This window comes from Canis aureus, chromosome 3 (assembly GCF_053574225.1).
Source record: "Canis aureus isolate CA01 chromosome 3, VMU_Caureus_v.1.0, whole genome shotgun sequence".
Lineage (NCBI taxonomy): Eukaryota > Metazoa > Chordata > Mammalia > Carnivora > Canidae > Canis > Canis aureus.
In genome coordinates, this window is record NC_135613.1 from 46,873,344 (window position 1) to 46,897,386 (window position 24,043).

General features: G+C 52.9%; 1 protein-coding gene across 15 annotated transcripts in view; it reads left to right on the forward strand.

Moving 5' to 3' along the window:
- Positions 1-24,043, forward strand: part of MPRIP (myosin phosphatase Rho interacting protein) — a 150,741-nt gene extending 126,698 nt beyond the window's left edge. For 11 of the 15 annotated variants that reach the window (XM_077892320.1, XM_077892309.1, XM_077892310.1 and 8 more), the window contains 9 exons: positions 2,502-6,347; positions 9,864-10,011; positions 10,576-10,693; positions 11,599-11,758; positions 12,790-12,909; positions 13,676-13,762; positions 14,412-14,574; positions 15,972-16,057; positions 20,671-24,043. In XM_077892320.1, the coding sequence (XP_077748446.1) occupies positions 2,502-6,347; positions 9,864-10,011; positions 10,576-10,693; positions 11,599-11,758; positions 12,790-12,909; positions 13,676-13,762; positions 14,412-14,574; positions 15,972-16,057; positions 20,671-20,742 (4,800 nt within the window). In that variant the 3' untranslated portion in view covers positions 20,743-24,043. Of the gene's footprint in view, positions 1-2,501; positions 6,348-9,863; positions 10,012-10,575; positions 10,694-11,598; positions 11,759-12,789; positions 12,910-13,675; positions 13,763-14,411; positions 14,575-15,971; positions 16,058-16,574; positions 16,641-20,670 lie in introns of all 15 variants that reach the window. The other 4 variants (XM_077892312.1, XM_077892311.1, XM_077892324.1 and 1 more) reach the window with 4 other exon arrangements.

The following is a 24,043-nucleotide window of genomic DNA, read 5'->3' on the forward strand; positions in this document are numbered from 1 at the left end:
AACCTGGCTGAGCAGGAGCAGCCTGTCCCAAGTGCTGCAGCATCAGGGCTCTCAGGCTCCTGGGTCATTTGTAGCTTCACCCCTAGTAGGATGCTTTAGACAGTCTGCCTGAAACCTCTATAGCTAAGGGTTTTTCTTTGTTTCATCCTGATCATTTTTCCTCTCGGTTCTCAGAGTACTTAGTATATATTTATCATAAATATCACATATTTACATGTCGTTTCTACTTGCTTTCACAAATAGTCATATTAGATCCATTTTCCCGATTGAAGAAATTGAACAACAGCCAGCCAAGTGCCTCCTTACCACCAAGTTGGTGACAAAGCTAAAACTGGTTCCCTATCCTTGACCTTGTATGTACCACACCTATAGGACAACCTGGGGCCATTAGCATTCTCCTAGTGGTGCCTCTTCTTATTTTCTGCCTAGCCAACCCCCCAGCCTAATGGGAAGCCCAGTGAGAAGAGCAGCAACATGAGTCCAAACCCATGCCTTCCATCAGAGAGCTCTGGGCCCACATGCTGGCTAGCAAGGAGTGGTGCTGCCCTGCTGTCTCACCAGGCAGGAGAGCACCTGGACAGGGCGCTCATCAGTGGGAGCCTATTGTCCTGTAGCATTCTAGGCCCTGTTTGAATTTTAGGGTACAAAACAACACACTCCTGCCCCATCGTGCTGATGTGCTAGTAGGGAGAGGTAGTGGGTGAGGGAGTGCTGGGGAGATGCAAAATGGGGTGATGGAACAGGGAAAACTGGAGCTCTCAGCCAAGGCTGAGAACAGAGCACTCCAGTCAGGGTCCTGCCACTGACCGATGGAAGCCAGTGCCATCCCCTGCAACCTTGGCCTTCTTGTCCATGTAGACTTAGAACTTGACCCTAAGGGCCTTTCCAGCTCTCAGTGACCCAGAGTTTCTGTGATAAGTGTCTGTGTCGACATTTCCAGACCACAGCATACCGGCTACCTTGGTCCAAGTCATCCCAGGCCATACGTGAGCCTCTGGACAGTTTACCTTCCCTCCTGTCTCCGTGCCATTGTTTGTCGTGCGCTCCCTCTGCCTTCTCTTTCGACCCCAATTTTGACCGTGGCACTGGGTGCCTTGTGTGCCCTGGTCCTCCCCAGCCCCTTCAGCCAAGTTACAGCCATGCCCAGATCAGATTCTCAGGCCCCAGGAACTGGTAATGGTGGGCAGCCTTTTTTCTTGTATGTGCTTCCTGGGTCATTTTGTGCAGACTTTCCAGGTTTGGGGAGCATCTTTTTTTAAATGTGCACCGATTTCACTTCACATCATGTGGTAGAGATACTAGCAGCAGATTTTGCACATTGCTAACCTAAGAACCTGCCTCCATGTCTAACCTGGATGATTGCATGAGCCTGCACCAAAGCCCCTGGCAAAGCTGGGCAGAGCTGGTTTCTTAAAACCTTCCTGCTAGGTCTAACAACAGGTGACTTTTAACCTCCCTTTGTGCTTTGAAATGCTTATAACCGAGTCATCTGGAATGACCAAGGGCCTCTGGGACTAAGGGTCAGGAGGAGCCAGCCACTCAGGGTGGGCACTGCATAACGGTGCTGGGAGGAGGAGCGTGCATGGTTTGGACATCAAGTGTAACTTTAACCTGAGTGTCACATCTGTGGCTTCCCTGCCAGCAGAGCAGAGCTAGAGCGAGCCATAGGTAGGCTAGATTCTTAGGCTGGGCTCTTCTCTCTCTTGTTTACTTTTGTTTTTGCCCCTGCAGTAGTTAGCTCTGTCTGTTCTGCATGCCTTTCAGTTTGGGGAGTTTTGCTTCATTTGTGTTTTGTTTCTTGCATGCTTCACTTTCTTATTTTGAATTCCACAAAGGTTTGTTTGTTTTGTTGATTATCATGTTTTACTCCATGGTTTCCGTTTTTCCCCTCGTTTTGTCTTCTTGCAGGTAGAGATTAGTTCTTCCTGTTACTGTAGAGGACGGGCTCCACTTCCCCAAGGAAAATGTTTCAGATGTCACCTCACTGGCATCCCGAGCAGTTGCCTCCCTTCCTTCTCTCCCCGTCCTAGAAGGAAGTAGCATCACACCACCCGCACCACCCCGGGTCCTGGCTTTTGTAGGGTTTGTTGCCTAGAGCCGCCTACCTTTTGTTTTGCAAAACAAACAAATAAATCCTGAAGCTCTGCTCCTCCCCCTGTCCTTCTTCCCAGCGTTCTCCTGTCCTCCAGTCTTCCTGTTTGCTCATCAGTGTGCTCCATTATTCACTTTTGTTTGGTTTAGTTCTCCTAGAAGCTGCTTGGTTAGAGCCGTGTGATGTTACTGTCCATGTTTTTTCTGTTTACCTAGAAGCAGCTACTTGCCAAAAAAAAATTTAAGATGATTTGTTGAATTTGTTTTTTAATTGAAAAAAAAAAATGATGCCGAGGATAAAAGGCAGCCCCATCAAGGAGCTTTTCTGTGGTTGACCCTGGCCAGAGGTGTGACACTCAGAACCGGGAGTCCCGAGTGTTACTAACCAGTGTTTAATCGGTTTTTTTAAGACTGAAGTGGCCACCTCCCCATCCGGTGCCTGGCAGAGGCTCCATAGAGTCAACCAGGATCTCCAAAGCGAGCTGGAGGCCCAGTGCCAGCGCCAGGAGCTGGTCACGCAGCAGATCCAGTCCCTGAAACGCAGCTATGGGGAGGCCAAGGACGCAATCCGGCACCATGAGGCCGAGATCCGGAGCCTCCAGGCGCGGCTCAGCAATGCCGCCGCCGAGCTCACCATCAAGGAGCAGGCACTGGCCAAGCTCAAGGGGGACTTGAAGCTGGAGAGGGACAAGGTCCGTGAGCAGCTGGAGGAGCGGCAGCACCGTGAGGCCGCACTCAGCGGGCAACTGCAGGCCAGTGAGCAGAAGCTTAAGAGCGCTGAGGCCCTGCTGTTGGAGAAGACACAGGAGCTGCGGGACTTGGAGACGCAGCAGGCACTGCAGAGGGACCGGCAGAAGGAAGTGCAGCGGCTGCAGGACCGCATCGCTGACCTCAGCCGGCAACTAGGTGCTAGCGAGCGGGCCCAGAGGCTGATGGAGGAGAAGCTGCAGGCCAACTACGAGCTGCTGCTGGAGAGCTGTGAGAAGGAAAAGCAGGTGCTTCTGCGGAACCTCAAGGAGATGGAGGACAAGGCCAGCGCCTATGAGGACCAGCTCCAGGACCGAGAGCAGCAGATGGAGGTCCTCCAAAAGGAGAAGCTGAGCGCCAAGTTCGAGGGCAGTGAGGTAGTCCACCGGCTGGAGGAACAGCTGCAGATGAAGGAGGCCAGCATCCAGAAGCTGGCTGAGCATGTCCAGAGCCTCAGAGACGAGCGGGACCTGATCAGGCAGCGGTTCCAGGAGCTGATGGATCGTGTCACCCTGTCTGATGGGGACATGGCTGAGCTTCAGGAGAAGCTGAGTGTGAGGGAGGCCGACTACCAGAGCCTGGAGCACTCCTACAGGAGGGTGGCCGGCCAGCTCCAGAGTATGCACATGCTGCTGAAGGAGAAGGAGGAAGAGCTGAAGCACATCAAGGAGATGCATGAGAAAGTTCTGGAAAAGAAAGAGCAGGACCTCAATGAGGCTTTGGTTAAAATGGTTGCTTTGGGGAGCAGCTTAGAGGAAACAGAAACAAAGCTCCAGGCAAAGGAAGAGATTTTAAGGAGATTGGGAAAGGAATTCTCAGAGGATGTGGAGGAGCCACAGAGCTGCCTAGAAGAGGCAGGGGATGGCACAGTGCTGTCGGGCCCACGGCTCCAAGCTGCTGGCTCACCCCCAGCCTCCCAACATTCCAGGCTTGAGGATGAGGATCCTGGGGCTGTCCTGGTGGAGGAGCGTGGCGATAGCAGCCCCAAGAGAGAAGAGAGCATGGCGTCTCTGAAGTCAGAGGTGCCAGACAGGGAGGGGCCCCCTCAGAGCACAGCAAAACCTGACCAGGGAGGATCTGGTGTTAAAAGGCAAAGAATCCGGTTCTCCACGATTCAGTGCCAAAAATACACACACCCTGATGGGTCTGAGAAGACCTGGACCAGCAGCACATCCTCCGACACCAGCCAGGACCGGTCACCCTCAGAGGAGAGCATGTCATCAGAGGCCACCCCCAGCTCTCTCCCTGCAACCAGTGACTCCGATACTTATCTCTCCATAATACACTCCCTAGAGACCAAGCTCTACATAACGGAGGAGAAGCTCAAAGATGTGACGGTGAAGTTGGAGAGCCAGCAGGGCCAAAGCCAGGAGGCCCTACTTGCTTTGCACCAGCAGTGGGCCGGCACGGAGGCACGGCTCCGTGAGCAGCTCCGGGCCAGCCTGCTCCAGGTCGGGGCACTGGCCTCCCAGCTAGAGCAGGAAAGACAGGCAAGGGCGAAGATAGTTGAAAATCACGTTGGGGAGCTTGGCGACTTCCAGATGAAAAACAGTCAGGCTCTGGCTTGCTTAGAGAACTGCCGAGAACAGCTACGATCCCTGCCAGCAGCCAGCCAGGAGGAAGCACAAGACACAGGAGCAGGCCCCCTGGCCAGCACAGAGGGCACACTCATCAGCACCCACCCGGCCATGCGCCACTGGTCCACTCCTTCAGACAGTGCGGCCCAGGCTCAGCCTGAGGACTCGAGTTTCTTGGAGATCAGGAAAGCACTTTCACAGCCACCACACCGGCCTGAGCTGACCGAGCAGGAGCAGCTGAAACTCCTTTCTGATCAAATAGCTCTGGAGGCCTCGCTGATAAACCAAATAGCAGAGTCTTTAAAAAACACAACATCAGATATCTCGCGAGTTCTCCATGAGATCTCCCAGTCAGGAAACTTGCCCCTGGAACCTGAAAGTGTGGCTCTCTGCCCTGGGGCCACAGCAGACACCTGGGCGAAGAAGTTGCTAGTGGATGGTGAATTCTGGAGCCAGGTAGAGTCCCTGAGTAAGCGCCTGGGAACGCAGAGAGGAGAGGCAGCTGATGCATCCAGAGGAGAGCCACAGAGTGTCCCAGCAGCCCTGGTCCCTGCCCTGGCGGATGCCACGTGGGTGAGGGCAGAGCTCAACTTTGCCCTGCAGTCAGTAAGGGAATCATTCCAACGGAGGTTGCAGAGCATCCAGGAGACCCTCCAGGGGACCCAGGTGGCCCTGCAGCAGCACAAGCGCGTGTTAGGGGACATCTTGGGAGCCTACCGAACCCCCGACTTTGAGAGAGTGATGCAGCAGGTCTCAGAAGCCCTCAAGCTTCCCTCAGGCATCGAAGACAATGTACAGGCATCCTGGGACCTGAGCCCATTAGGAGAAGTACTAAGTCATCAAAAAGCAGCCGGCTCCCAGGAGCCCTTTTTCGTGGCCCACCAGAGCTCTGGGGCCCTTGTTGCTATTCAGGAAGAACTCGCCCTGCAACTTAAAGATAAGGCCAGCCTCTTAGGGGAGATATCTGCCGCTTTAACCTCACTTCCCCCTGTGGAATCAGTAAGAGATTGTCAGAAGCTTCTCCAGGCATCCCAGAATCTCTCCTGGAACACTTATCTGGGAGGCCTCGGTCAGTATTCTTCATTATTAGTTCAGGATGCAATTATTCAGGCTCAGGTGTGTTATGCAGCCTGCAGAATCCGGCTGGAGTATGAAAAGGAGCTGCAGTGCTACAAAGAGTCCTGGCAGAGCAGGGGAGCCTCCTGCCAGGAACACGAGCAAGCCGTTGGGGCTCTGAGGGAGGAGTACGAGGAACTTCTCCGGAAGCAAAAGAGCGAGTACCTGGAAGTGATTGCCATCGTCGAGAGGGAAAATGCGGATCTCAAGGCCAGGGTCACCCAGCTGGACCGTCAGCAGAGGTGTCTGGAGGAAGTGGAAAGCAAGCACAGTGAGAACATGTTTGCCCTGCAAGGAAGGTACGAGGAGGAGATGAGGTGCGTGGTGGAACAGTTGAACAGAGCAGGGGACACACTACAGGCAGAGCACAGCAGAGTCCTGAGCCAGCTAGACGCCTCTGTCCGAGACCGACAGGACATGGAGAGGCAGCACGTGGAGCAGATGCAGAGCCTGGAAGACAGGTTCCAGCTGAAGATCAGAGAGCTGCAGAGCATCCACGAGGAGGAGCTGAGGACCCTGCAGGAACACTACTCACGGAGCCTGCAGTGCCTACAGGAGGCCCTGCACCACTACCAGAGGCGGCACCCGGAGGCCCTGCCGGCCCCCAGCTCCCCACCCAGCTGGCCCACAAGCCAGCCCAGGGACACTCTGCAGGCCGCCAGTGGAGAGGCTGAGTCCATGACAGGGCTGAGAGAGCGCATCCAGGAGCTGGAGGCCCAGATGGACACCATGCGGGAGGAGCTGGGACAGAAGGACCTGGAGGGCAGCGCGGCCACACTGCGGGAGAAGTACCAGAAAGACTTCGAGAACCTTAAGGTTCTGAAGTGTCCCTTAACTTGCAAGGCAGGGGAGGGGCAGGCCTTATTCTGCTTGTCAGGGGGTGGTGTCCCGTAAACAAGGCTCTCAGGGTGGAGCTGAGGACAAGCAGGACAAGTTGATATTCTCTCTCCCCTGAGTCCTCACTGGCATGATGTGGTCTCAGGCCAGGGCCTGGGCAAGGGTCTAGCCTCCTGTTCAGCATCCACCCTACCCCCACCCCCAAGGAGGGTTGGCAGAAGACGACTGGGAGCACCGTAAGAGAAGGAGTATGGTCCCCCCATCACCCCTTGGCCTGGTAACTCCGCATGATCCCAGCAGGTGGAAGCCTTTCTTGTCCCCATCCCAGCCTTGCCCTCTCTTCCACCCCCACAGAACCCACTCTAGGCCAGTACAGATGTAAACCTGTGGAGAAGAACCCACGAGAGATGGGCCAGAGCCTCTCTTAGAGGGCTGTCTTCTACTGACTGCCCCAGGAGAGCAGAGTTAGAGTTCCCAGAAGGATATTTGCAAGGCAGTGTCAAGGGTCACTCTCCTGTCCCCAACTGTCTGTGGGGAACTGGCATTTAATGGGCACTCTGTGGAAGAAGGGCTTTTCTACTGAGCACGCTTCTCGGTCACTGGGGTTCCTTCTCTGGAGGCTGCAACCTGTCCTCCACATCCTCACTCCATCTCACACTCTGCCTCATGAGGCAGGATACCCAGGCCCTGTCAGGTGTAGGTGACATTCCCAGGCTCCTCGGGGCCTTGGGCTGTGTGGGCCGGTCCAGGTTCTCACCTATCCCATTTGTAGGTAGAGATGCCTGCCTGCCTGCATGCGGGGAGCATGACTGCCCAGAACTTCCCCTAAGCTTCTCAGCATTACCCTCCCAAGCCTTGCACCATCCCTTGGGTGGAGCTGCATGCAATAAATGGCCAGACTCCTCAAAAGCCCTCCGTCCCCAGTCATACCCGGCTATGAGATGGCAGCGTGGGCTCCCAGGCTGCAGGCAGCTGCTTTACTGCTCCTGCCAAACCCAGTGCTAACGCTATTTCCCAGCTGCTTGTTCCTAGAACTCTGAAAGTAGAAGACAAATGTGGCAACAGTGTATTCTTTACCTCTGTGTGATGACACAGCTCACTGACCAAAGACAAGCACATGTGGTCATCAGCAAGCTCTTGGATGGCCAAGAGGCCATTTTCTCCGTTCTTTTTACAAGAACCTTTTGAAAACTTCTGAATCGTGAGAAAGCTTTAAGAGTTGTTTTCCAAAAATGTGCAGACCATGCCTCCAGGGTGGTCAGCACAAGTGAGCACAGCATTCGAGTGGGCCAGCTACACCTTTACCAGTAATTTGCATAAACATTGGTCTTAGTGCTCTGCTGCAGAGCACTCAGCTCCTTCCTGTGACGCCCTCAGGTCCGTGTCGCTGGGTCCCTGGGCATGTACATACCTTGTGTTCACTGGGAGCCAGGTACTCCCATCCCAGCAGTGAACGGTTTCCTCTCTGTTCCGACAGAGCCCCTGCGCAGTGCGGCATTGTCAGCCCCCGTGTCAGTCATCTGGGCGGTGACAGCATATCATTAGTTAGCAACAGATCATGTTTGAGGGCTTCTGGTAGCATGTCTCTAGGGGCTGAGATGCTACTCATTCCGTGCATTCTGTCGTGCGCCTGTGAACATCCAGCCCATCCAGGGGGAGTTCTCACTGCCCCCCCTGGAGGGGCAGGAATTACAACAAAATAGCACTCTCGAGGGCCTCCGACTAATAGCTGTTCTTTTGTGCAGAGTTTTGCCCAGATCAGGGAGACCAGGGTCTTGGCCTGACAGCCTCCCTTCTGGCCACTGCAGGCTGTCAGAGCTTCTTCCCTCACAGCTCTGCACAGTAGCCATTGAGGAACTGGGATTGATCCCAGGGATTACTGACTTAAAAATTCAAATTTGTTTATTTTTCAACACATACACTGTCCAAGGAAGCAACGGGTCTTTATAGCTAATTCAGTGTTTCTGTAGGAAGAATTTTCACCCTTTAAGTATTCTAAAGCAGTCCAATCAAGCAAAACCCTAAAAGATTTACTAGCTATCTGCTCCTTGTGAATCAAAGCACACAGGAGGGAAGATGAGGGGCTTGGAAGCCACAGCCCCTGGGCTCTTCCAGCTATGCCATGATGTGAGGGCAGTGAGACGAGGACACTGGCCTTCAGATAGGAGCCACGTGGGAGAAGGAATTCCCAGTTGATGGTGGACAACGGTTAAGACCCATTTGACCAGTGCAGCCAGTCTGTTGCAGGGAAGTCTAAACTGTTGGAAGATACTGAGTGGAGTATCTCAGAAAGGCCTCTCCATTACTGTGGGGGCCCAGACAGAGACACCCAAGTGTAGTGATTTGATTTCTTATCCTTTCTTGAATCCAGGTGCAAGAAGATCCATCAAATAGTATAGGTTGAGAGGGAGGAACCCTCCCATATTCTGCATTTGGAACATAACATGGCCATATTCTGTTTTTTTTAAAAATCACTGAAAGGCCTAATCCTTACTCTGAAAGAGATCTTGCAGGGGATTTATTTAAAAGATGTACCTCCATGCACAGAATGGCTGCACTGAGCACAGCCTCATGGCTATGTGGCACATTCACCTGCCCCTTTGGTAAGAGCACTGTCATAAGCCAGGTTTGGGCATCTCTGAGTGGATGTGTGGGATGGTTGGACCCATCCTAGGGTGTACCTGTGTCCTTCCCCCAAACCTATGTCCAGGTAATAAACCAGCCTCATTCTAACCAGGCACGGACAAGTTCAGAGAGCAGTGCTGTTGTGTGTCTCATTTCACCTACAATTAGTGCCCCTCTTTGTACTCCTTGGGAAGGGAAGGAAGAAGATGCAGGCTGAAAGAAAAGAGATCATGTAGTCTAGTCTGATTCCCCTCATTGAACACCAGGTGAGGGTGGACAGCTGCTTAGTGGCCGGGCCAGACCCCCTGGCTCTGCGTACCTCCCACCCAACCCTCACCAGGATACCTGTCATTGGGGGGATGGTCTTGGCTCCCTTCAGCTGACAAAGACTCATTGCTGTTTGTGACTATGAAATGCCCTATCTGGTGCTGAAAGCTTCCTGCTGTAGAACTCCAAGCAGACACAGCCAACCTCCATACATTTGCTCTCTTCTCCCTCCCTCTGGTCAATCTTGCCCAGCAGTGATTCTGTAAAGGTTCAGGATCAGCTGTTTTAAATTCCACTGCAGCCTCTTCCCACTCACAGCACTGACTTTCCACAGAGAAGGAGGCTTCAGAACTATCTCCCAAATAAGAGAATTTATGTAAACTCTCTTTCCTAAATGCACTGATAGCGTAAAATGCCCAGTTGTATCAGTGAGCATCTGCAGACAGCCGTCCAATGGCTCTGCTGGCTCCATGCTCAGTGTCAGGGAGCATGTTGTCTGGACCAGGGAGCCTAGAGAGACCAGGCTGCTGGCTTCGTGATAAACACAACACCCAGCACAGTGGTCAAGGAAAACCTCCACGGAGTCCTTTTTACGTCTTACAGGCCACGTGCGAGCGAGGGTTTGCAGCCATGGAAGAAACGCACCAGAAGAAGATTGAGGACCTGCAGAGGCAGCACCAGCGGGAGCTGGAGAAGCTGCGGGAGGAGAAGGATCGCCTCCTGGCCGAGGAGACAGCAGCCACTATCTCAGGTGGGAGCTGAGCCTGGGAGACACTTGCACCCCTAGGACAGGGCATGCGGCAGGCTTCCTGAGCTGACTGCACGGCTGGGCAGTGAGCGGCCTTCACACTGTCTTCTAGCTGAGGTTTCAGCTTCGTTTTCCAAAACAAGCCTTTGATGGTTTCCTCCCAGGAAGAGGCTGGTTTGGGGAGCCCAGTGAGTGCTTGCAAGCCCCAGCCCAGCACCCCGAGCTTCACCCAAGGGGCGGTCCCCGGCCTCTCCAGTCCCCTCACTGACTTTGTGCTCCAACAGCATAAGACCGCCTCTGCCTACAGTGGCCAAGAACATCAGAGCACAGAGTTGCTGCAGCTTTTGCCTGGTGACAGACTTCGGCACAGAGCCTTCTGATATTTAAAAAAACCAAAAAACAACACCTGCGTCCCTTTTCTGGTGGGAGTTCCCTGGGAATTCCTTGGTTTGGGTGAGGCCAGCCTGACCACTCATGGACGCTGCATGAACAGCAGGCAGACACAGTGCTGTCCTGTCCACCTTGCCCCCGAGCCTCTCATGCTGATGGCTGTGTCCCTGCCTGCAGCCATTGAAGCCATGAAGAATGCCCACCGGGAGGAGATGGAGCGCGAGTTGGAGAAGAGCCAGCGGTCCCAGATCAGTAGCATCAACTCGGACATTGAGGCCCTACGACGACAGTACCTGTGAGTCCCTTCCTGCCCCCAGGAGGTGGCCCTCGTAGGTGGGGCTAGAGGGATTTCTGCTCTTCAGGTGGGGAGAGGCACCCTGCTGAGTCTTTCTGAGAGCCACAAGGACCTGGGTCTCAAGGGTGGGCATGGGCAGAGGCCCAACGGCTCCAGGGAAGTTCCAAGCCACCCTTCCTGAGGGGCTGAGCACCTGGGTTCCACTAACGGAAGAAGCAGCTCTGTGCCTCGGATCCAGGATGACAGAAGAGTGTCACAGGGCTTTGATTTTCGAGTGTGGAGAGAGCCTGGTCCTGGGTTATCAGACACAGAGCACCTCAAAAGTTAGTGTCGAAAACAAATCACAAGTGTGACTTCTCTCAGAAACAGGACATTTGTTTTGGCATGAATGAGTTCTGTCCTGACATCACAGGAGAGCTTTGTGTGGGGGGCCATTAAGCTCCTTGAAAAAGGAGCAGGGAGGAACACAGGAAAGATTCTGTAGGTATGCAGCACTTTCTAGGCTGTCCTCTTTTGAGCTGGGTAAGAATCTGTTGAGACCACAGAAAGCATGGGACCTGCTCTCTGCTTAGCTCTTTGTGTCATGTCTCATCACTCCTCACTTGTCGTGACGGGGACTCAGAGCCTTTTAGACCTTTTTTCTTTTTTTTTAAATTAATTTATTTATTTATTTATGATAGTCACACACAGAGAGAGAGAGAGAGAGAGGCAGAGACATAGGCAGAGGGAGAAGCAGGCTCCATGCACCGGGAGCCTGACGTGGGATTCGATCCTGGGTCTCCAGGATCGCGCCCTGGGCCAAAGGCAGGCGCCAAACCGCTGCACCACCCAGGGATCCCGACTCAGAGCCTTTTAGAGGCCTGGCCCAGGGGTGAGGGCAGAGCTAAGCCATGCCCTGTCCCTAGGGAGGAGCTGCAGTCGGTACAGCGGGAGCTGGAGGTCCTGTCGGAGCAGTACTCCCAGAAGTGCCTGGAGAATGCCCACCTGGCCCAGGCACTAGAGGCTGAGCGCCAGGCCCTGCGGCAGTGCCAGCGTGAGAACCAGGAGCTCAACGCCCACAATCAGGTGAGCCTGCCACTGCCTCAGCCCACACTGGAATTGGGAGCCAGGCCTCACCTGAGGTGACCCTGAGTTCCTGAGCCACAGTGGCTGCCCCATCTGCAGGCAGCTCCCTGATGTCTGCCATTCCCCAGCATGTTGACAGAAATTCTGCAGATGGTAGAGCTGGGGCGATTTTCTACATGAACCACCTCTTTAAATTTGGGTTCACATGGGCTCTAGCCCTTTTGGGACCTCTGAGATGTCCCAGTTTCTCCTGAGCGTCTGTGGATTTCTGCTTCATTATTGGTGGGCACGGCCTGTGAGGGAGGGTCATTGTACCTGATCCAGGTCTCCTGTCCTCAAGGCTAGGACCATGTGTAAAGATCCCTCAGTCAAGGCCATACATGGTTCACATTTTTGGAGGTCAGATTATTGTCTTAGAATTTGCTTGTTCTTCAGAAAATTGGGGTGCATTTAAAACTCTGCTAATGGAAAGACTTGAGGTAGGTTCAGTTTGATAAAAGCTTCTCCAAGATACTGAACCGGACCACTGTGTGCAGAGGCTCATTGTCCTTACTGTGTAGACAGATCAAGGTCCCTATGGGCCAAGACTCACCCCATATGAGGGTGCTCTGGCTGGACTGATTCCCCCTAGTCACTGCAGTGGCCTAACATAACCACTTATCAGTTGGAAAAAAAGTACAGAGGTTGACCGGGGAGAGTGAGAGGGCCTAACCCTACAGAAACTCAAATTGGACAAGCCGTTGGACAAGCGTTGTGACAAAGTATTGAGTATTATGGAATCCTGTGTACACAATTCTGCACACACTTAGAGCCACATAAATGGCCTTTCCAGGGATGTAAGTCACATGCAGTGACAATCTCACATGTTAAATCTGAAATGCCACAGTGTGCATAAGGCTTTGTCTGTGGCCCCGTCTGCTCACACATCTCAGCCTCTTCTGGTGAGGAGACAACCTCTCCCGGTTGTGCTGTGTGAGTGCTGCCCCAGGCAGCTCTGTGAAGCCTCCCTCCTTGCTGTTGCTGTCCCACAGGAACTGAACAACCGCCTGGCTGCGGAGATCGCACGGTTACGGACACTGCTGACCGGGGATGCGGGTGGGGAGGCCACTGGCTCCCCTCTCACACAGGGGAAGGATGCCTATGAGTTAGAGGTACTGCTCGGAGCCCCTTCACCCCGCTTTGCAGCACACAAGCCCCAAGCAGGAACCAAGAGGTGGCCCTCAGCTTATGGGCAGGGATGAGAGCTGGAGACCGCAAGAAGAACATGGAAGGATCCAGATCACCCCAGGCAGCAAATGAGAATAGCTGCCAGGCAGTGTGGGATCCAGAGCAGGAGTGGGGACCCCTGGTGAGGAGGCCACAGGGACCTTCCACCCCATTGCTTGCAGTTTCTGCCACACCACAAACTCTGAGAACCTGGAGTGAAACAGTGACTAGCTCTGTGAACCCCACAGTTGCTCACCATTCTGTAACACCGTATTACTTGGGGTCAGGGAAGTTTATTTTAAGTCAGAATGATTGATTCTTATATCTTTTTATAAAAGTACTTAGATTACTCCCCAGTCAGTTAACATTTCATCATGAACCTGTGCATGCTCAGTGATGTGGGAGAGGCTGAGTGAGGTCAACAGTTTCAGTAGGATGCTGTCACGGGCTCCGTCCCCAGTGCCCACCGTGACCCCTTGGGCTCAGGAACAGGGTTGTTGGGTCCAGGAGGAATTGCAGTGACTTCTTTCTGTTTCAGTAGATATTGTGCCAGCTGTTAGCAATGGCTAAGTGTATTTGCTGGCATTTTGGGGGTGCATGTCGATGAGGAAGCAGGGGAGGAGGGGCTCCCTGCTCAGTCATTTTTGCTTTCAAGAATCTGCAAGTTCCTTTGTTGCTCAGTGTCAGTCCCTAATTTCTCTGTTATTCTAGGTCTTACTGCGGGTCAAAGAGTCAGAAATCCAGTACCTGAAGCAGGAGATCAGCTCTCTCAAGGATGAGCTACAGACCGCGTTGCGGGTAATGGTGCCTCCCTGCAGGAGACAGGCCTGAGGATGGGCCTGGGGTGGAGCAGGGACACATGTCTCCAAGAGCTCACAGAGGCTCTCGTGCACTCGAATTGTAGGCTCTTCTAGAGTACATTTCATCCTTAAGGGGAATGTGCTTTCAAAATTGAGTTCTCTTAAAACACCAGCCTATAAGCAGGTGTAGTAAAAATGAGGTGTCACTGTGTCCCTGTCCTCCATGCTTCCCGTGTGCTTTGGCGGGGACAGTGAGACCAGAGACAAATGTCATCCTGGAAAATGAGAGCTTGGTGAAGCTCACCCATCTCCACCAGGGCCCTTTTGGAATCAGAGAGGAGATGACAAAAATTGTGGTAGCCATTCAGTCACTTAGGAAATCCTAGACAGAGAGGGAGTTTCCAGGAGCTGTGCCTGTGTCTGCCAGAGCCCCTGGGGATGCTCCTTCCATGCTCATACAGACTCTCAGCTCTGCCTGTTTCACCTCGCATTGAGTGTCCACCTCTGAAAGATGGGTCCACCTGCCTCCCCAACTGCTGGAGACACTCCTATCATTGCACCAGAAGCCTTGCAGTCCTGAGGAGATGGAGATGGACTGCCTAGCCTGGCCCTAACCACCACTTGATTCTGCCCTTCTTATCTCCAAGGACAAGAAGTACGCTAGTGACAAGTACAAAGACATCTACACGGAGCTCAGCATCGTGAGGGCAAAGGCCGACTGTGACATCAGCAGGTTGAAAGAGCAACTGAAAGCAGCAACGGAAGCACTGGGTGAAAAATCCCCGGAAAACACCCCTGTGTCAGGATACGGTGAGTTCCCCAGGCTTTGGGCTAGAACCCCATCACTTGTGGTCACTCCGGTGAAGGCATAGGAGCCCATTCTGTATTTAGACCTGTGTTTCATCATCAGGAACCACTGCAGGGCACTGGGCCCAAACCTAGTAGGCACCCTGCTACCATGGAGGAGCTATCGTCCTCTTGGCACGCTGCTGGGCGCACTTACTGATCACCTTGAGGGGAAGTCATGCCGTTGGCATGTATTTTCATAAGAATCACAGGTTGCATTTTTGCATTTTTCTATCTTCCTAAAGAACCCAATGGTTCAGTGATAGTAGCTGTTAGTAGCAAGTTGCTTGATCATGGGGCTTGACCATAAAAACCTCCAAGAGACCATGGGGGTCGGGAAGAGGCTACTCAAAACATGTTTTAACTCACTGGTATCCAGAAAATGACACTGGGTTTCCTCAGCCAGCCAAGAGTTAACAATCGTGGCAACGCTGGCAGACAGGTTGAAGCAAGATCACTTGCGTTGCTGCGGGAGGACGAGTTGGCGGTCTTTCTGGAATCAGTCGGATGATACCTGAGCACCACCCAAAATCAAGCTATAGGCTAACTCTGGAAGGGTAACAAAATGACAACAGCGGCTACTTCTGAGGAGGAGCTTGGGGTGGCAGAGGCCATGGACGGAGGAAGGTTTAGAATTTGGGGGAGAATGCATAGATCCTATGACCTGCCAGTTGAACTTCTGAAGGACGAGTGCATGCAAATGTGCGAACAGGAGCTTGTTGCATTTGCAGCAGATGGAGGCCCGTGGCTTCACTACACAGTGAAATACCGTGCCTTTCTTAAAAGAGACCAGGTAGAGGTTTTTGTTTTGATCTGGGAAGAGATCCATAAGTACACTAAGTTTAACCCCCTGCCCGGACACACGGTGTGGGGTGACCCAATGTACATTTCTTTTAGCCATCTTTTAGAAGTGTGAAGGACTGTACCCCAAACTGCGGATGGCAGGCGTGTGGGGGTGGATTGTGATTCTTGCTCTTTTGCTGTATCACAGCCCTGGGTTGCTAGGAAGAAAGTGGGAATAAAGAAATAATGGGACAGTGGGTCTGTCCACGGGCCCGGAGGGAGCATCCTAGGACCACCTCCACCACCCCCCACAGAGCTCAGCTGCAGTCAGCAGCAGGCAAGGGGAGGCTAGCCCAGGGCCACACAGACACCCTCAGGCCGTTCCAGTGCTTTCAGTTGTTTCAGGAAGAAGCTTAGTGTGTGTTTTTATGATCATTGGCTTGATTTTCTCTTAAAGATGTTTAAGGAAATGCCACAGGCGTGTGGCAGTAACAGGAAGCTTGGGAGATTTTTGCACATTCAGTCTTGTTCCACAGAGTTTTTTAAAACAAATGTAATGGGTCCGTTTGTTCCTTTAGATATAATGAAATCTAAAAGCAACCCTGACTTCTTAAAGAAAGATAGATCCTGTGTCAGCCGGCAACTCAGAAACATCAGGTCCAAGGTGAGTCTGGGGTACAGCCCCAGGGTGTGTGGGCCTATGGGACGTTAGAGAGGAGCCAGAGTCAGAGCCCACCTCGGACCGAAGCAGGGGGTCCCCAGGGTCCCACAACTTCTCCGGCTCCACATGCCTCCCTGCTGGGCCAGTTCTGGTGGCTTCGAGTGCCGGGTCTCCTTCCTGCTGAAGTAGAACCAACTTCTGACAGTGACAGTACAAGAAACAGAACTTGGAGTGAATTTGACACTGGACCTCCAAGGCCAGATTTCCCCCCAGACACCCCTGGGCCAGCCCTACTCTGTCTTCACACATCCCTAGTTTAACACTGATGCTGCCTGCCTTCAAGAGAGGAAGCTGCCTACACCTCTTCCCCCGACCACACCGTAGCACATCCCCAGTGTGTGTCCCCCACCCTGCTGTGTGCCTCTCCACGGGAAGGACGGGCGGAGGGTGGGAGTAATAAGCTTGTTGCATTTAGGATTTATTGTGTGTGTGTCTTATTTTTTGCTCTTTCCTCTGACAGTCCGTAATTGAGCAGGTCTCATGGGATAACTGAAACGAGCCCGCTTCCAGGTCCCCTGTCATGTAGGTAAACCACCTCTCACCACCCACCCACCTGCCACCCTCCAGGGGGTGGCTACCTGCATGCACTGCTCACACCTCCATAGCAAGCTCCTTGTTTTTTATTGTTACTTTATCTGCTCCAGCAAGCACATACACAATCCTGGTCAAGTTTCTTTAACCTGTTCTGGGAAATTAACTGGCCCTGTAACTTCTTACCAAAGTTGACCTTTTGCTAGGGGAGCTCCCCTCCAGTTTGGCAGGCAAGCCATAGAGGCAGCATCTCGGGTGGGTGTGGGCCTGTGAGTGGCCCCCAGCACTGGTCAGTGTGCATGTCAACTAATCTGTGCATTCCAGGTTCTCTGGGAAACCCATCTTGCCCTCTGTCAAGAGGGGCCCTGACAGAGACCCAGCAGCCCCTGACAAGCAGAGTATCCCATCACCAAGAACCCCTCCCCACCAAGTTAGTTAATAGGCCAAGGCAGGGCGGAACCCGGGTTTCAGGGAGCCGGTACCTTGTGGGCAGGGCCAGGAAAATGGCTCAGCAGAGCAAGAGGACAAGGGAGGAGTTGGGACTGAAGATTTACCAGCACTTTTTTTGGTTTTGGTGTTCTTTTAAACAAAAGAAAAGCTTCTATGTGTGCCATTGAAGGCAGTAGTATAAAGAAAGAAGGTAAGGACACAGAAGTGCTGGCTGAGAAACATCAGCCTGTTTAAAAACAAACAGAAGGACAGTGGGCCTGGCCATTCCCGGTCTCCACACCAGGCTGTGCATCCCAGTTACATGGCAGCTCACTTCAAAGTGTGCTTCCAGCTGAGCTGACTTGATCTCATTAATTCTCTGATGAGAAGGTTAAGAACAGCAGGAAGAACACCAGCTCTGGGCCATGGTCCTGGCAGAGGGGACACTGATATGGCGCAGGTCCGCCCAACACTGGCTCCTTTTGCTTGTGTGCCTACAGCTCGCTCTCCAGCTGGATCCACCATCCAGAATCCTGTGGCTAAGGGGCTTTAGCCCAATGGCTTGGGTGAAATGGGTTTGCTTTAGGAAGACATTTAAGAAAATCCCTAGTATTTTAAACCGATCAGTTTGGTTTTATTTATTCTACTATACAGTCCCAAATCACTTGTAACCAAATATGGTTTATGCTTCACTGAAAACTTAGTGTGGGGTCTTTCTGTAACCATGAAAAACATTCTGTTTAGCAAAAATAGAACTTGTTCTTTGGTTTAGGGTTTTCTTATTAAAGAATCTACTTCGTATTTGAGGTTGAACTGTATCTGCTGTAAATTCACTGTTAATGATTTAGGCCTTTTGCCCATGCCAGTAAATGTAACTGTAAATGACAGTCAGTGAAAAACTTCTGGAAAGCCTTGTTACAGTGTGTCCACCCTGTCAAGATAGATTATGTGTCCCAGGTGGCATGTCAAAGTCCCTGCAGGGGAATAAAAGTACATAGGACTCTGGACAAAAGACCAGAAAATCTGCAAGAAGACCTTTATCAAGAAGGGTTTTTGTAGTGGGTGCACTGGGAAGACCTTTTACACCAGCTGGGAAGGAACTACAGCAAAGGTAAAAAGTGAGAAAACTGACTGGACCTCCAGGGCAGCCTCAGCCTCTCCGAGGTGCCAGGACCCAGGCAGGAGTGGTAAGGAGCCCAGGAATGGGGCTTTCCCAGATGTCTTTGAGTCCATGGTTGGCTTGGACAAGTCTCTATTGTCCTGATATGCAGGCACAGTCCCTCTGGTGTAAGTAGAAAGACAGGGACCCTGCAGATGTCCTCAGGGACACGTGTTGTGATGCCAAGGGCTCGGGCCTGTTTGCGATGTCAGTAGGCACTCACACTGGGATGTGTGCTGTCCTTTGCCTGACTGTATTTGGAGATTCCCCATTCCACACACCCCCCAACCCCCACCATGGGAAGACCAGGGGACGAAGTTGCCCAGAAACCAAACCTGTTGTCAGTGCTCTGTGATATGGGATCTGATACGTACTGACTTATGTCCTTTATCGGTGTTCTGTTTCTGTATCCTGCCTCACTGAAAAGGATAGAAAGTCTCAGCACCCATAAAATCAAGGCAAGCTCAGTGCTTAAGAGCATCATGGCTTTTCTGGTATTAGAACGGAACAAATCTTTCCCATGAGATCCTCATGGAGGCCCCTTTCTGGTAGTCTGAGTATGGGCTCACAGAGATACTTGGTGGAGAGATCGGCTGTGTGGGAGGAATGAGCCCCAGGGGAGCTACTCTGCACCCCAAGGACCCTTCTCTGGGCACGCAGAGTCAGTGTAGGGGTTGTGCACATTCTTCCCTTCCAGTTCTAGTGTACAGCTATGTGTGGCACACAGCCTTGGGCTCCCCCTCGTCGCCCTGCTCCCCTGCTACAGTCCTGAGCACAGCAGGGACTCTGACCTTTCATGGAAGGAGCACACCCCCAGGCAGGACATTTGCTAGCCCTTGAAAGTCCCCAGCTGGAACAAAGCGGTATGACATGTGACAGGCCTGCCTGTGGGCCTGGCACTTAGCTGTGGGGCCTCCCACAACTGGTCATGCATACCTAGCACCTGTCCAAGACTGACCCTGTGCACATGGCAGCCCCTTGGCCTGAAGCACTTGGGAGAAGACCTGAGAGCATCTGAGGCGATTATGTATGTTAAGGGAATTTCTGGTTCAGAATGGAACATGGATTTTCCCCCATCCTCCAACCAACTGGGTAGCAAGCTTCAATAGTGACCCCCTAACCAACAGCTTATATTGAGGTCCATCTGGACCAGTGGGTTTCAGAAAGGTTAGCCATAGAACCCTTTATTTAAAAAGGGGGAGGGCAGTTATCTTTATTCATCTACACACATACAGCTCCACAGTATAGAAGAGAAGCAGAGCTGTTCTACATAACCGGAGGGGAACACCAGGGCCCACCCCCCTGGCCTCAAACCTTGCAGGTGGCCCAGTCACACAGTCCTCACTTGCGAATATGTGCTCCAAAGCATCTGGCTGAGCCACATCAGGACCTCCTGAGACTGTGTCACAGCTGGAAACAGCAGGCTGGGCTCTTTAGGCCAGCAGACTAGCATGGTGCTGGGCACCAGCATTTTATTTCATGGTGCTCAGGTTTGGGGCTAAAACTGGTGTAGCTGTCTGGAGCCTGTACCCAGGGCCAGCCTCAAGTCCTATATATCTTAGGGGATCCTGTACCTTTGTCAGCTCTAGCACATGCCAGCCAGCCCAGGGACCTGGCAATCTGAGGCTAGTGTCCAGCTGCTAAGAAGCCAGCCCTGCCCGAACTGATACTGGAGTATCCTCAGCCGTACTCTGAAGTGATACTCCTTTCCTCATTGAGAAAGTAGATCTTTGGGAAAAGCCTCCAGCAGTAAAGTGAGAAATAATTTGTCCCCCAGTTAGGAAAATATCACTCATCCTGGATCACACGGGTTTAAACTGCTGAGGTCACACATTAGAGTATTGGTTTCACAGTCTGAAAATCTTAGTAAATATGTTAACATGTTCCCAGGTCCCCAGTAACAGCAAATCCAGCAGGGCTGCTGCTCAGGGAGTGCCATGAGCAGGCCCAAGGGAAGCAGGCGCTGCCAGGGTGCACCAGGGAGGAGGGGTCCCTGGCCACACTGCCAGCAAAGCCCTGCGAACTCTGCAGCCCTCCTCATAATGCTCAGTATCCTGGTCACAGAGGAAGTAGATGTGGACAGACACACACACACAGAGAAGGACATGGATGGGCGGATTTCTAGTTCTTGGCACAGCTTTTTCTCCTGGCTGAATTGATCTGGTCGCTGCTTGTCTGAAGAGCCTTAAGCTCAGAATTCAGCTTCTTACACACATGGTCTGTTTCTCTGGTTTTTGCTTTTTCATCCAGATAACACCATTTCACAGGGGACGTCTCTCTCCTTAGCATGCCCCACTAATCTCTCGAGGAGCCCTTCCTGCCCTGCCCTCCACCCCAGCACCCGCACCTCTGCCTGCCTGCAGCCACACGCACGCACAGCACCGGGCCTCGTAGTTAACAGTCTCCTTCTTTCTCTCCTGCTCTCATCTCCACCCAGAGTCTGAAAGAAGGCCTGACGGTGCAAGAACGCTTGAAGCTCTTTGAATCCAGGGACTTGAAGAAAGACTAGCCGTGTCCCGTTCAACTTGAACACACACACCCCTCCCAGCCTGCGGCAGCACTACCCCAGCGCTGCTTTTTGTCTGTACCTTTATTTTTTATTATTATTATTGTTGTTACTGTTGTCATCATTAACTGTAGGTATGGATGCATGAAAGACCGATTTAAGGGTTGTTCACACCGTTCCCTGCTGTGTTGATTCCAGCTTCCTATGTGTTTGTCAAAGCTTTTTTTCCATGGTATTCTCAAATCAGCCAAGCAGCGGGGCCGGGAGAGCTGTGTGCTCCTGGCCGGGGTCTGCACAGAGCCCCTGCCCACTGCATCCACCGCACTCACCGTCAGTATTAAGGCCCAGCAGCCTGTCGATAAGCTAGCTCGTCCGCTGAGGGCACTGTGCAGAGTCGGGGCCTCCAGCGGCTCTCGCTTTGCTGCGTGTGGGCGCGCCAGGGGGGCAGCACTGACAACTCACTGGCCTGCGGGAGGAGCTGGAGGAGCAGGTGGGGAGGCGTGGCTTATAACCTCCACTCACCACCTTTGGTTTGGGAGAAGAACAGTGTTTTGTACTTGTCCCACTAATTCAGCTTAGAGCCACAGCCCAGATAATCGTGGGGAACCTTTCACAACCTGGAAAATGTTGAAAGCAGCCATTCCTATTTTTGTTTGTTTTTTATTAAATCTTGCACAAAACCCCGGCCCCTCTCATTCCTTCCTACGCTCGTTCTTTTCTTGGTCACTAGTAGTCCTGGTCTTTTCATAAAGACTCACAGTGTTGAGCTGCAGCCCGGGGCTTCACACTGCTTGCCAGTCGTGATGAATTCCCTTGGGTAGTCCTTTGAGGGGAAGGACTGTTCATGTCTTGAACCTTCCTGAAAGAAGCCTCTACATTGCTTTTGAGAAGGTTGAGCGAAGACCCCTATGTTAAGTCAAGAAGAAAGTACAGAGGATGTCGGATGAAACTTGCTGTTATATGTTTTGAGCTCTGATTTGAGCTCTGAAAAGTTCTTTTGCAGCGGAGAGCCAGAAGTAAAACTATACTAACAATTTTGATTTTTCTTAGAGAGTGAGACCTTTTTAACTGCCAGGAAACACCACAGTAATCCTTGAGAATCTGCTACATGGGGCTTCTGTCATGGCCGGGTGAGAACTATTGATCGTGTTAAGACAAGGAGTGCAAACCAGCCCAGCCCAGCGGGCCGCCATTCAGTGGCCTTCAGAGCAGGCCGGAAGCTTTGCCTTGGAGGGTTTGGAGGAGCCCGCTCTGGTCTCGCTGCTTCTGTTGCCCCGTTCTTTTTACTGCCGGGAGCATGCGTGCGCTCTGTGTCAATGCTCCCGTTAGGTTGGCAGTCCCTGGGTACATGGGGACTTTGCAGGTAAAAATGTAGAAGTGCCCTTGCTTGGTCTCTAGATTTAGTTCAGAACAGGCTCATCCAAGGAAAGGCCTGGAAGGGTCTGGGGCGTGCCAGCTTCTCATGGGAATAAACTCTGAGTTCTCCACTGGCATTGAGCCTTTCCTTCATCAGCTTCCAGAATCTCAACCCACACCCGTCACTCCTTTGCTGCTATTTTTGCACGTTTTCAAAAGCAAGAGAATATCAGGTCTGGTGTTTTAATTCTACTTCTCAGACACCGTTCCCTGCACCCCACTCCACCCCCCCGTAGGTTGGCAGCATTTTTAGAAAGGTCCACGATTTTGTGTGTGTGCCGCTCCGAACAGGAGCGTACAGAAGGGATGTTGGGCCCTGGGGACCCTTCCGTCTCTAGAACACTGTTTAATGGGTGTGTCGTCCAAGGCAGAGAGTGATGTGCAGTCCAGCAGGATCTGATGGGCCAGGGGCCTTGCGCCGCGCCTCTGCTCAAGCTGTCTCGGCACCGTGATTTCACGGCACCCCTCGGAAAACCTCCCTCATGTAGTGCAGTTTTCTGTGTGGCTGCCCCTGCTGCCTCTGGGCAGTCTGGCCCTCCTCCAGGCAGCCCCCTGCCTCTAGCCCTCCCAGCTTACCTGGCAGCATCCCCGCATGCATTCAGGTGCCACCTGCCTTCAGACTGTGCCGAGTCCGAAATCTGCAGTGCTTTGTAGAGGTCGAAGAGCACCTTACATACTTGTCTTCATCATTTACCCCTTGAGGTTAGACCTCCGGAATCCTTGAACTCGTGTGCTGAGTGTAGCATGTGGAAGTCGAAGGCAGAGACAGGGAAAGACCTATCACTGCCGCCTCTGAAGGCTCCTCCTCACCACAGAGACCACAACTCCCTGCCCTGGGGCTGCCTCAGTCAGGGGGTTACCAGGAAGCCGGCTAGAAACGGGGGCACTCCGGCTTCCACCTCCCAAAAATGCCCCGAGCCTGGCCTGGTCTTGCCCAGCATCGCACAGTGATAACTACTGTCAGGCCAAGAACCAGTATGAGCCGCCTGCTGCTGAGCCCCATCCTCCAGCTGGAGGGAGTGGGCAGGACAGAAGAAAGGGGCTGCACTGGCCACCTATGTGTCGCACCCCAGCCCCCACTGTGCAGTCTCCGTACGCGCCCTGCAAGCCCCCAAGCCCCCAGGGGAGGGATGTAGCCACCAAGTTCCGGAGGAGAGAAGACAGTTGTGGAGGTGGAGTTGCCCTCTGCTGGTAGAGACGGGTCCTTAAGGGGCTGCGGATGGGCTAACACAGGTGAAGGTCAGCTCACGGCGCTCCAACTTCCCCGGGGAAGGGTGTGGCGATAACACGGATCGAGTCTCTACTAACCCACAGTTGTAACCGCTTTCCTGTGAATGGTCACTAGTTCCTCTGTAACCCGCCAGCTCCTGCAAGCAAGCACGCCCACCGAGAGTGGGGAAACTAGCGACAGTTCTCGTGAGCGCGAGCTTGGGTCCCAGCATGCGCACAGCTGCGCACAAGCACAGACGCACACCGAGGAGCCGCTTTCTGCTGGTCGGGCTCCGTGTTTAGCACGTGGGTGTGAGAGCTAGCATTCCTGCTAAGTGTGGCTGGTGGCGGCTCCCCTGGTGGGTGGCCACGGTGTGGCAGATGGAGCGCTTTGCCGTTGGAAATGGAAGCTTGTGCCAGAAGGCATCGAAGTGGGTCTGAATTTAAGGGAGGAAGTTAGGGCCATGGTGGGGACGTGTGGGTTTGGCAAGAGCTGAGACCAAAGGCGCCTCCCTGTGAATCCAGCAAGTGGAAAGGCTGAGAGTGAGGGAAGGCCCTGGGCTCTGGCTAGTTACGTGCACTCTGTTGCTAGCGCCCTGACCTGACCGCTAGGCTTTGGGGCCTCACCAGGGCCAGGGGAGGAAAGAGACGGAACTGCGGTTTTTAAAAACCCTGGGAG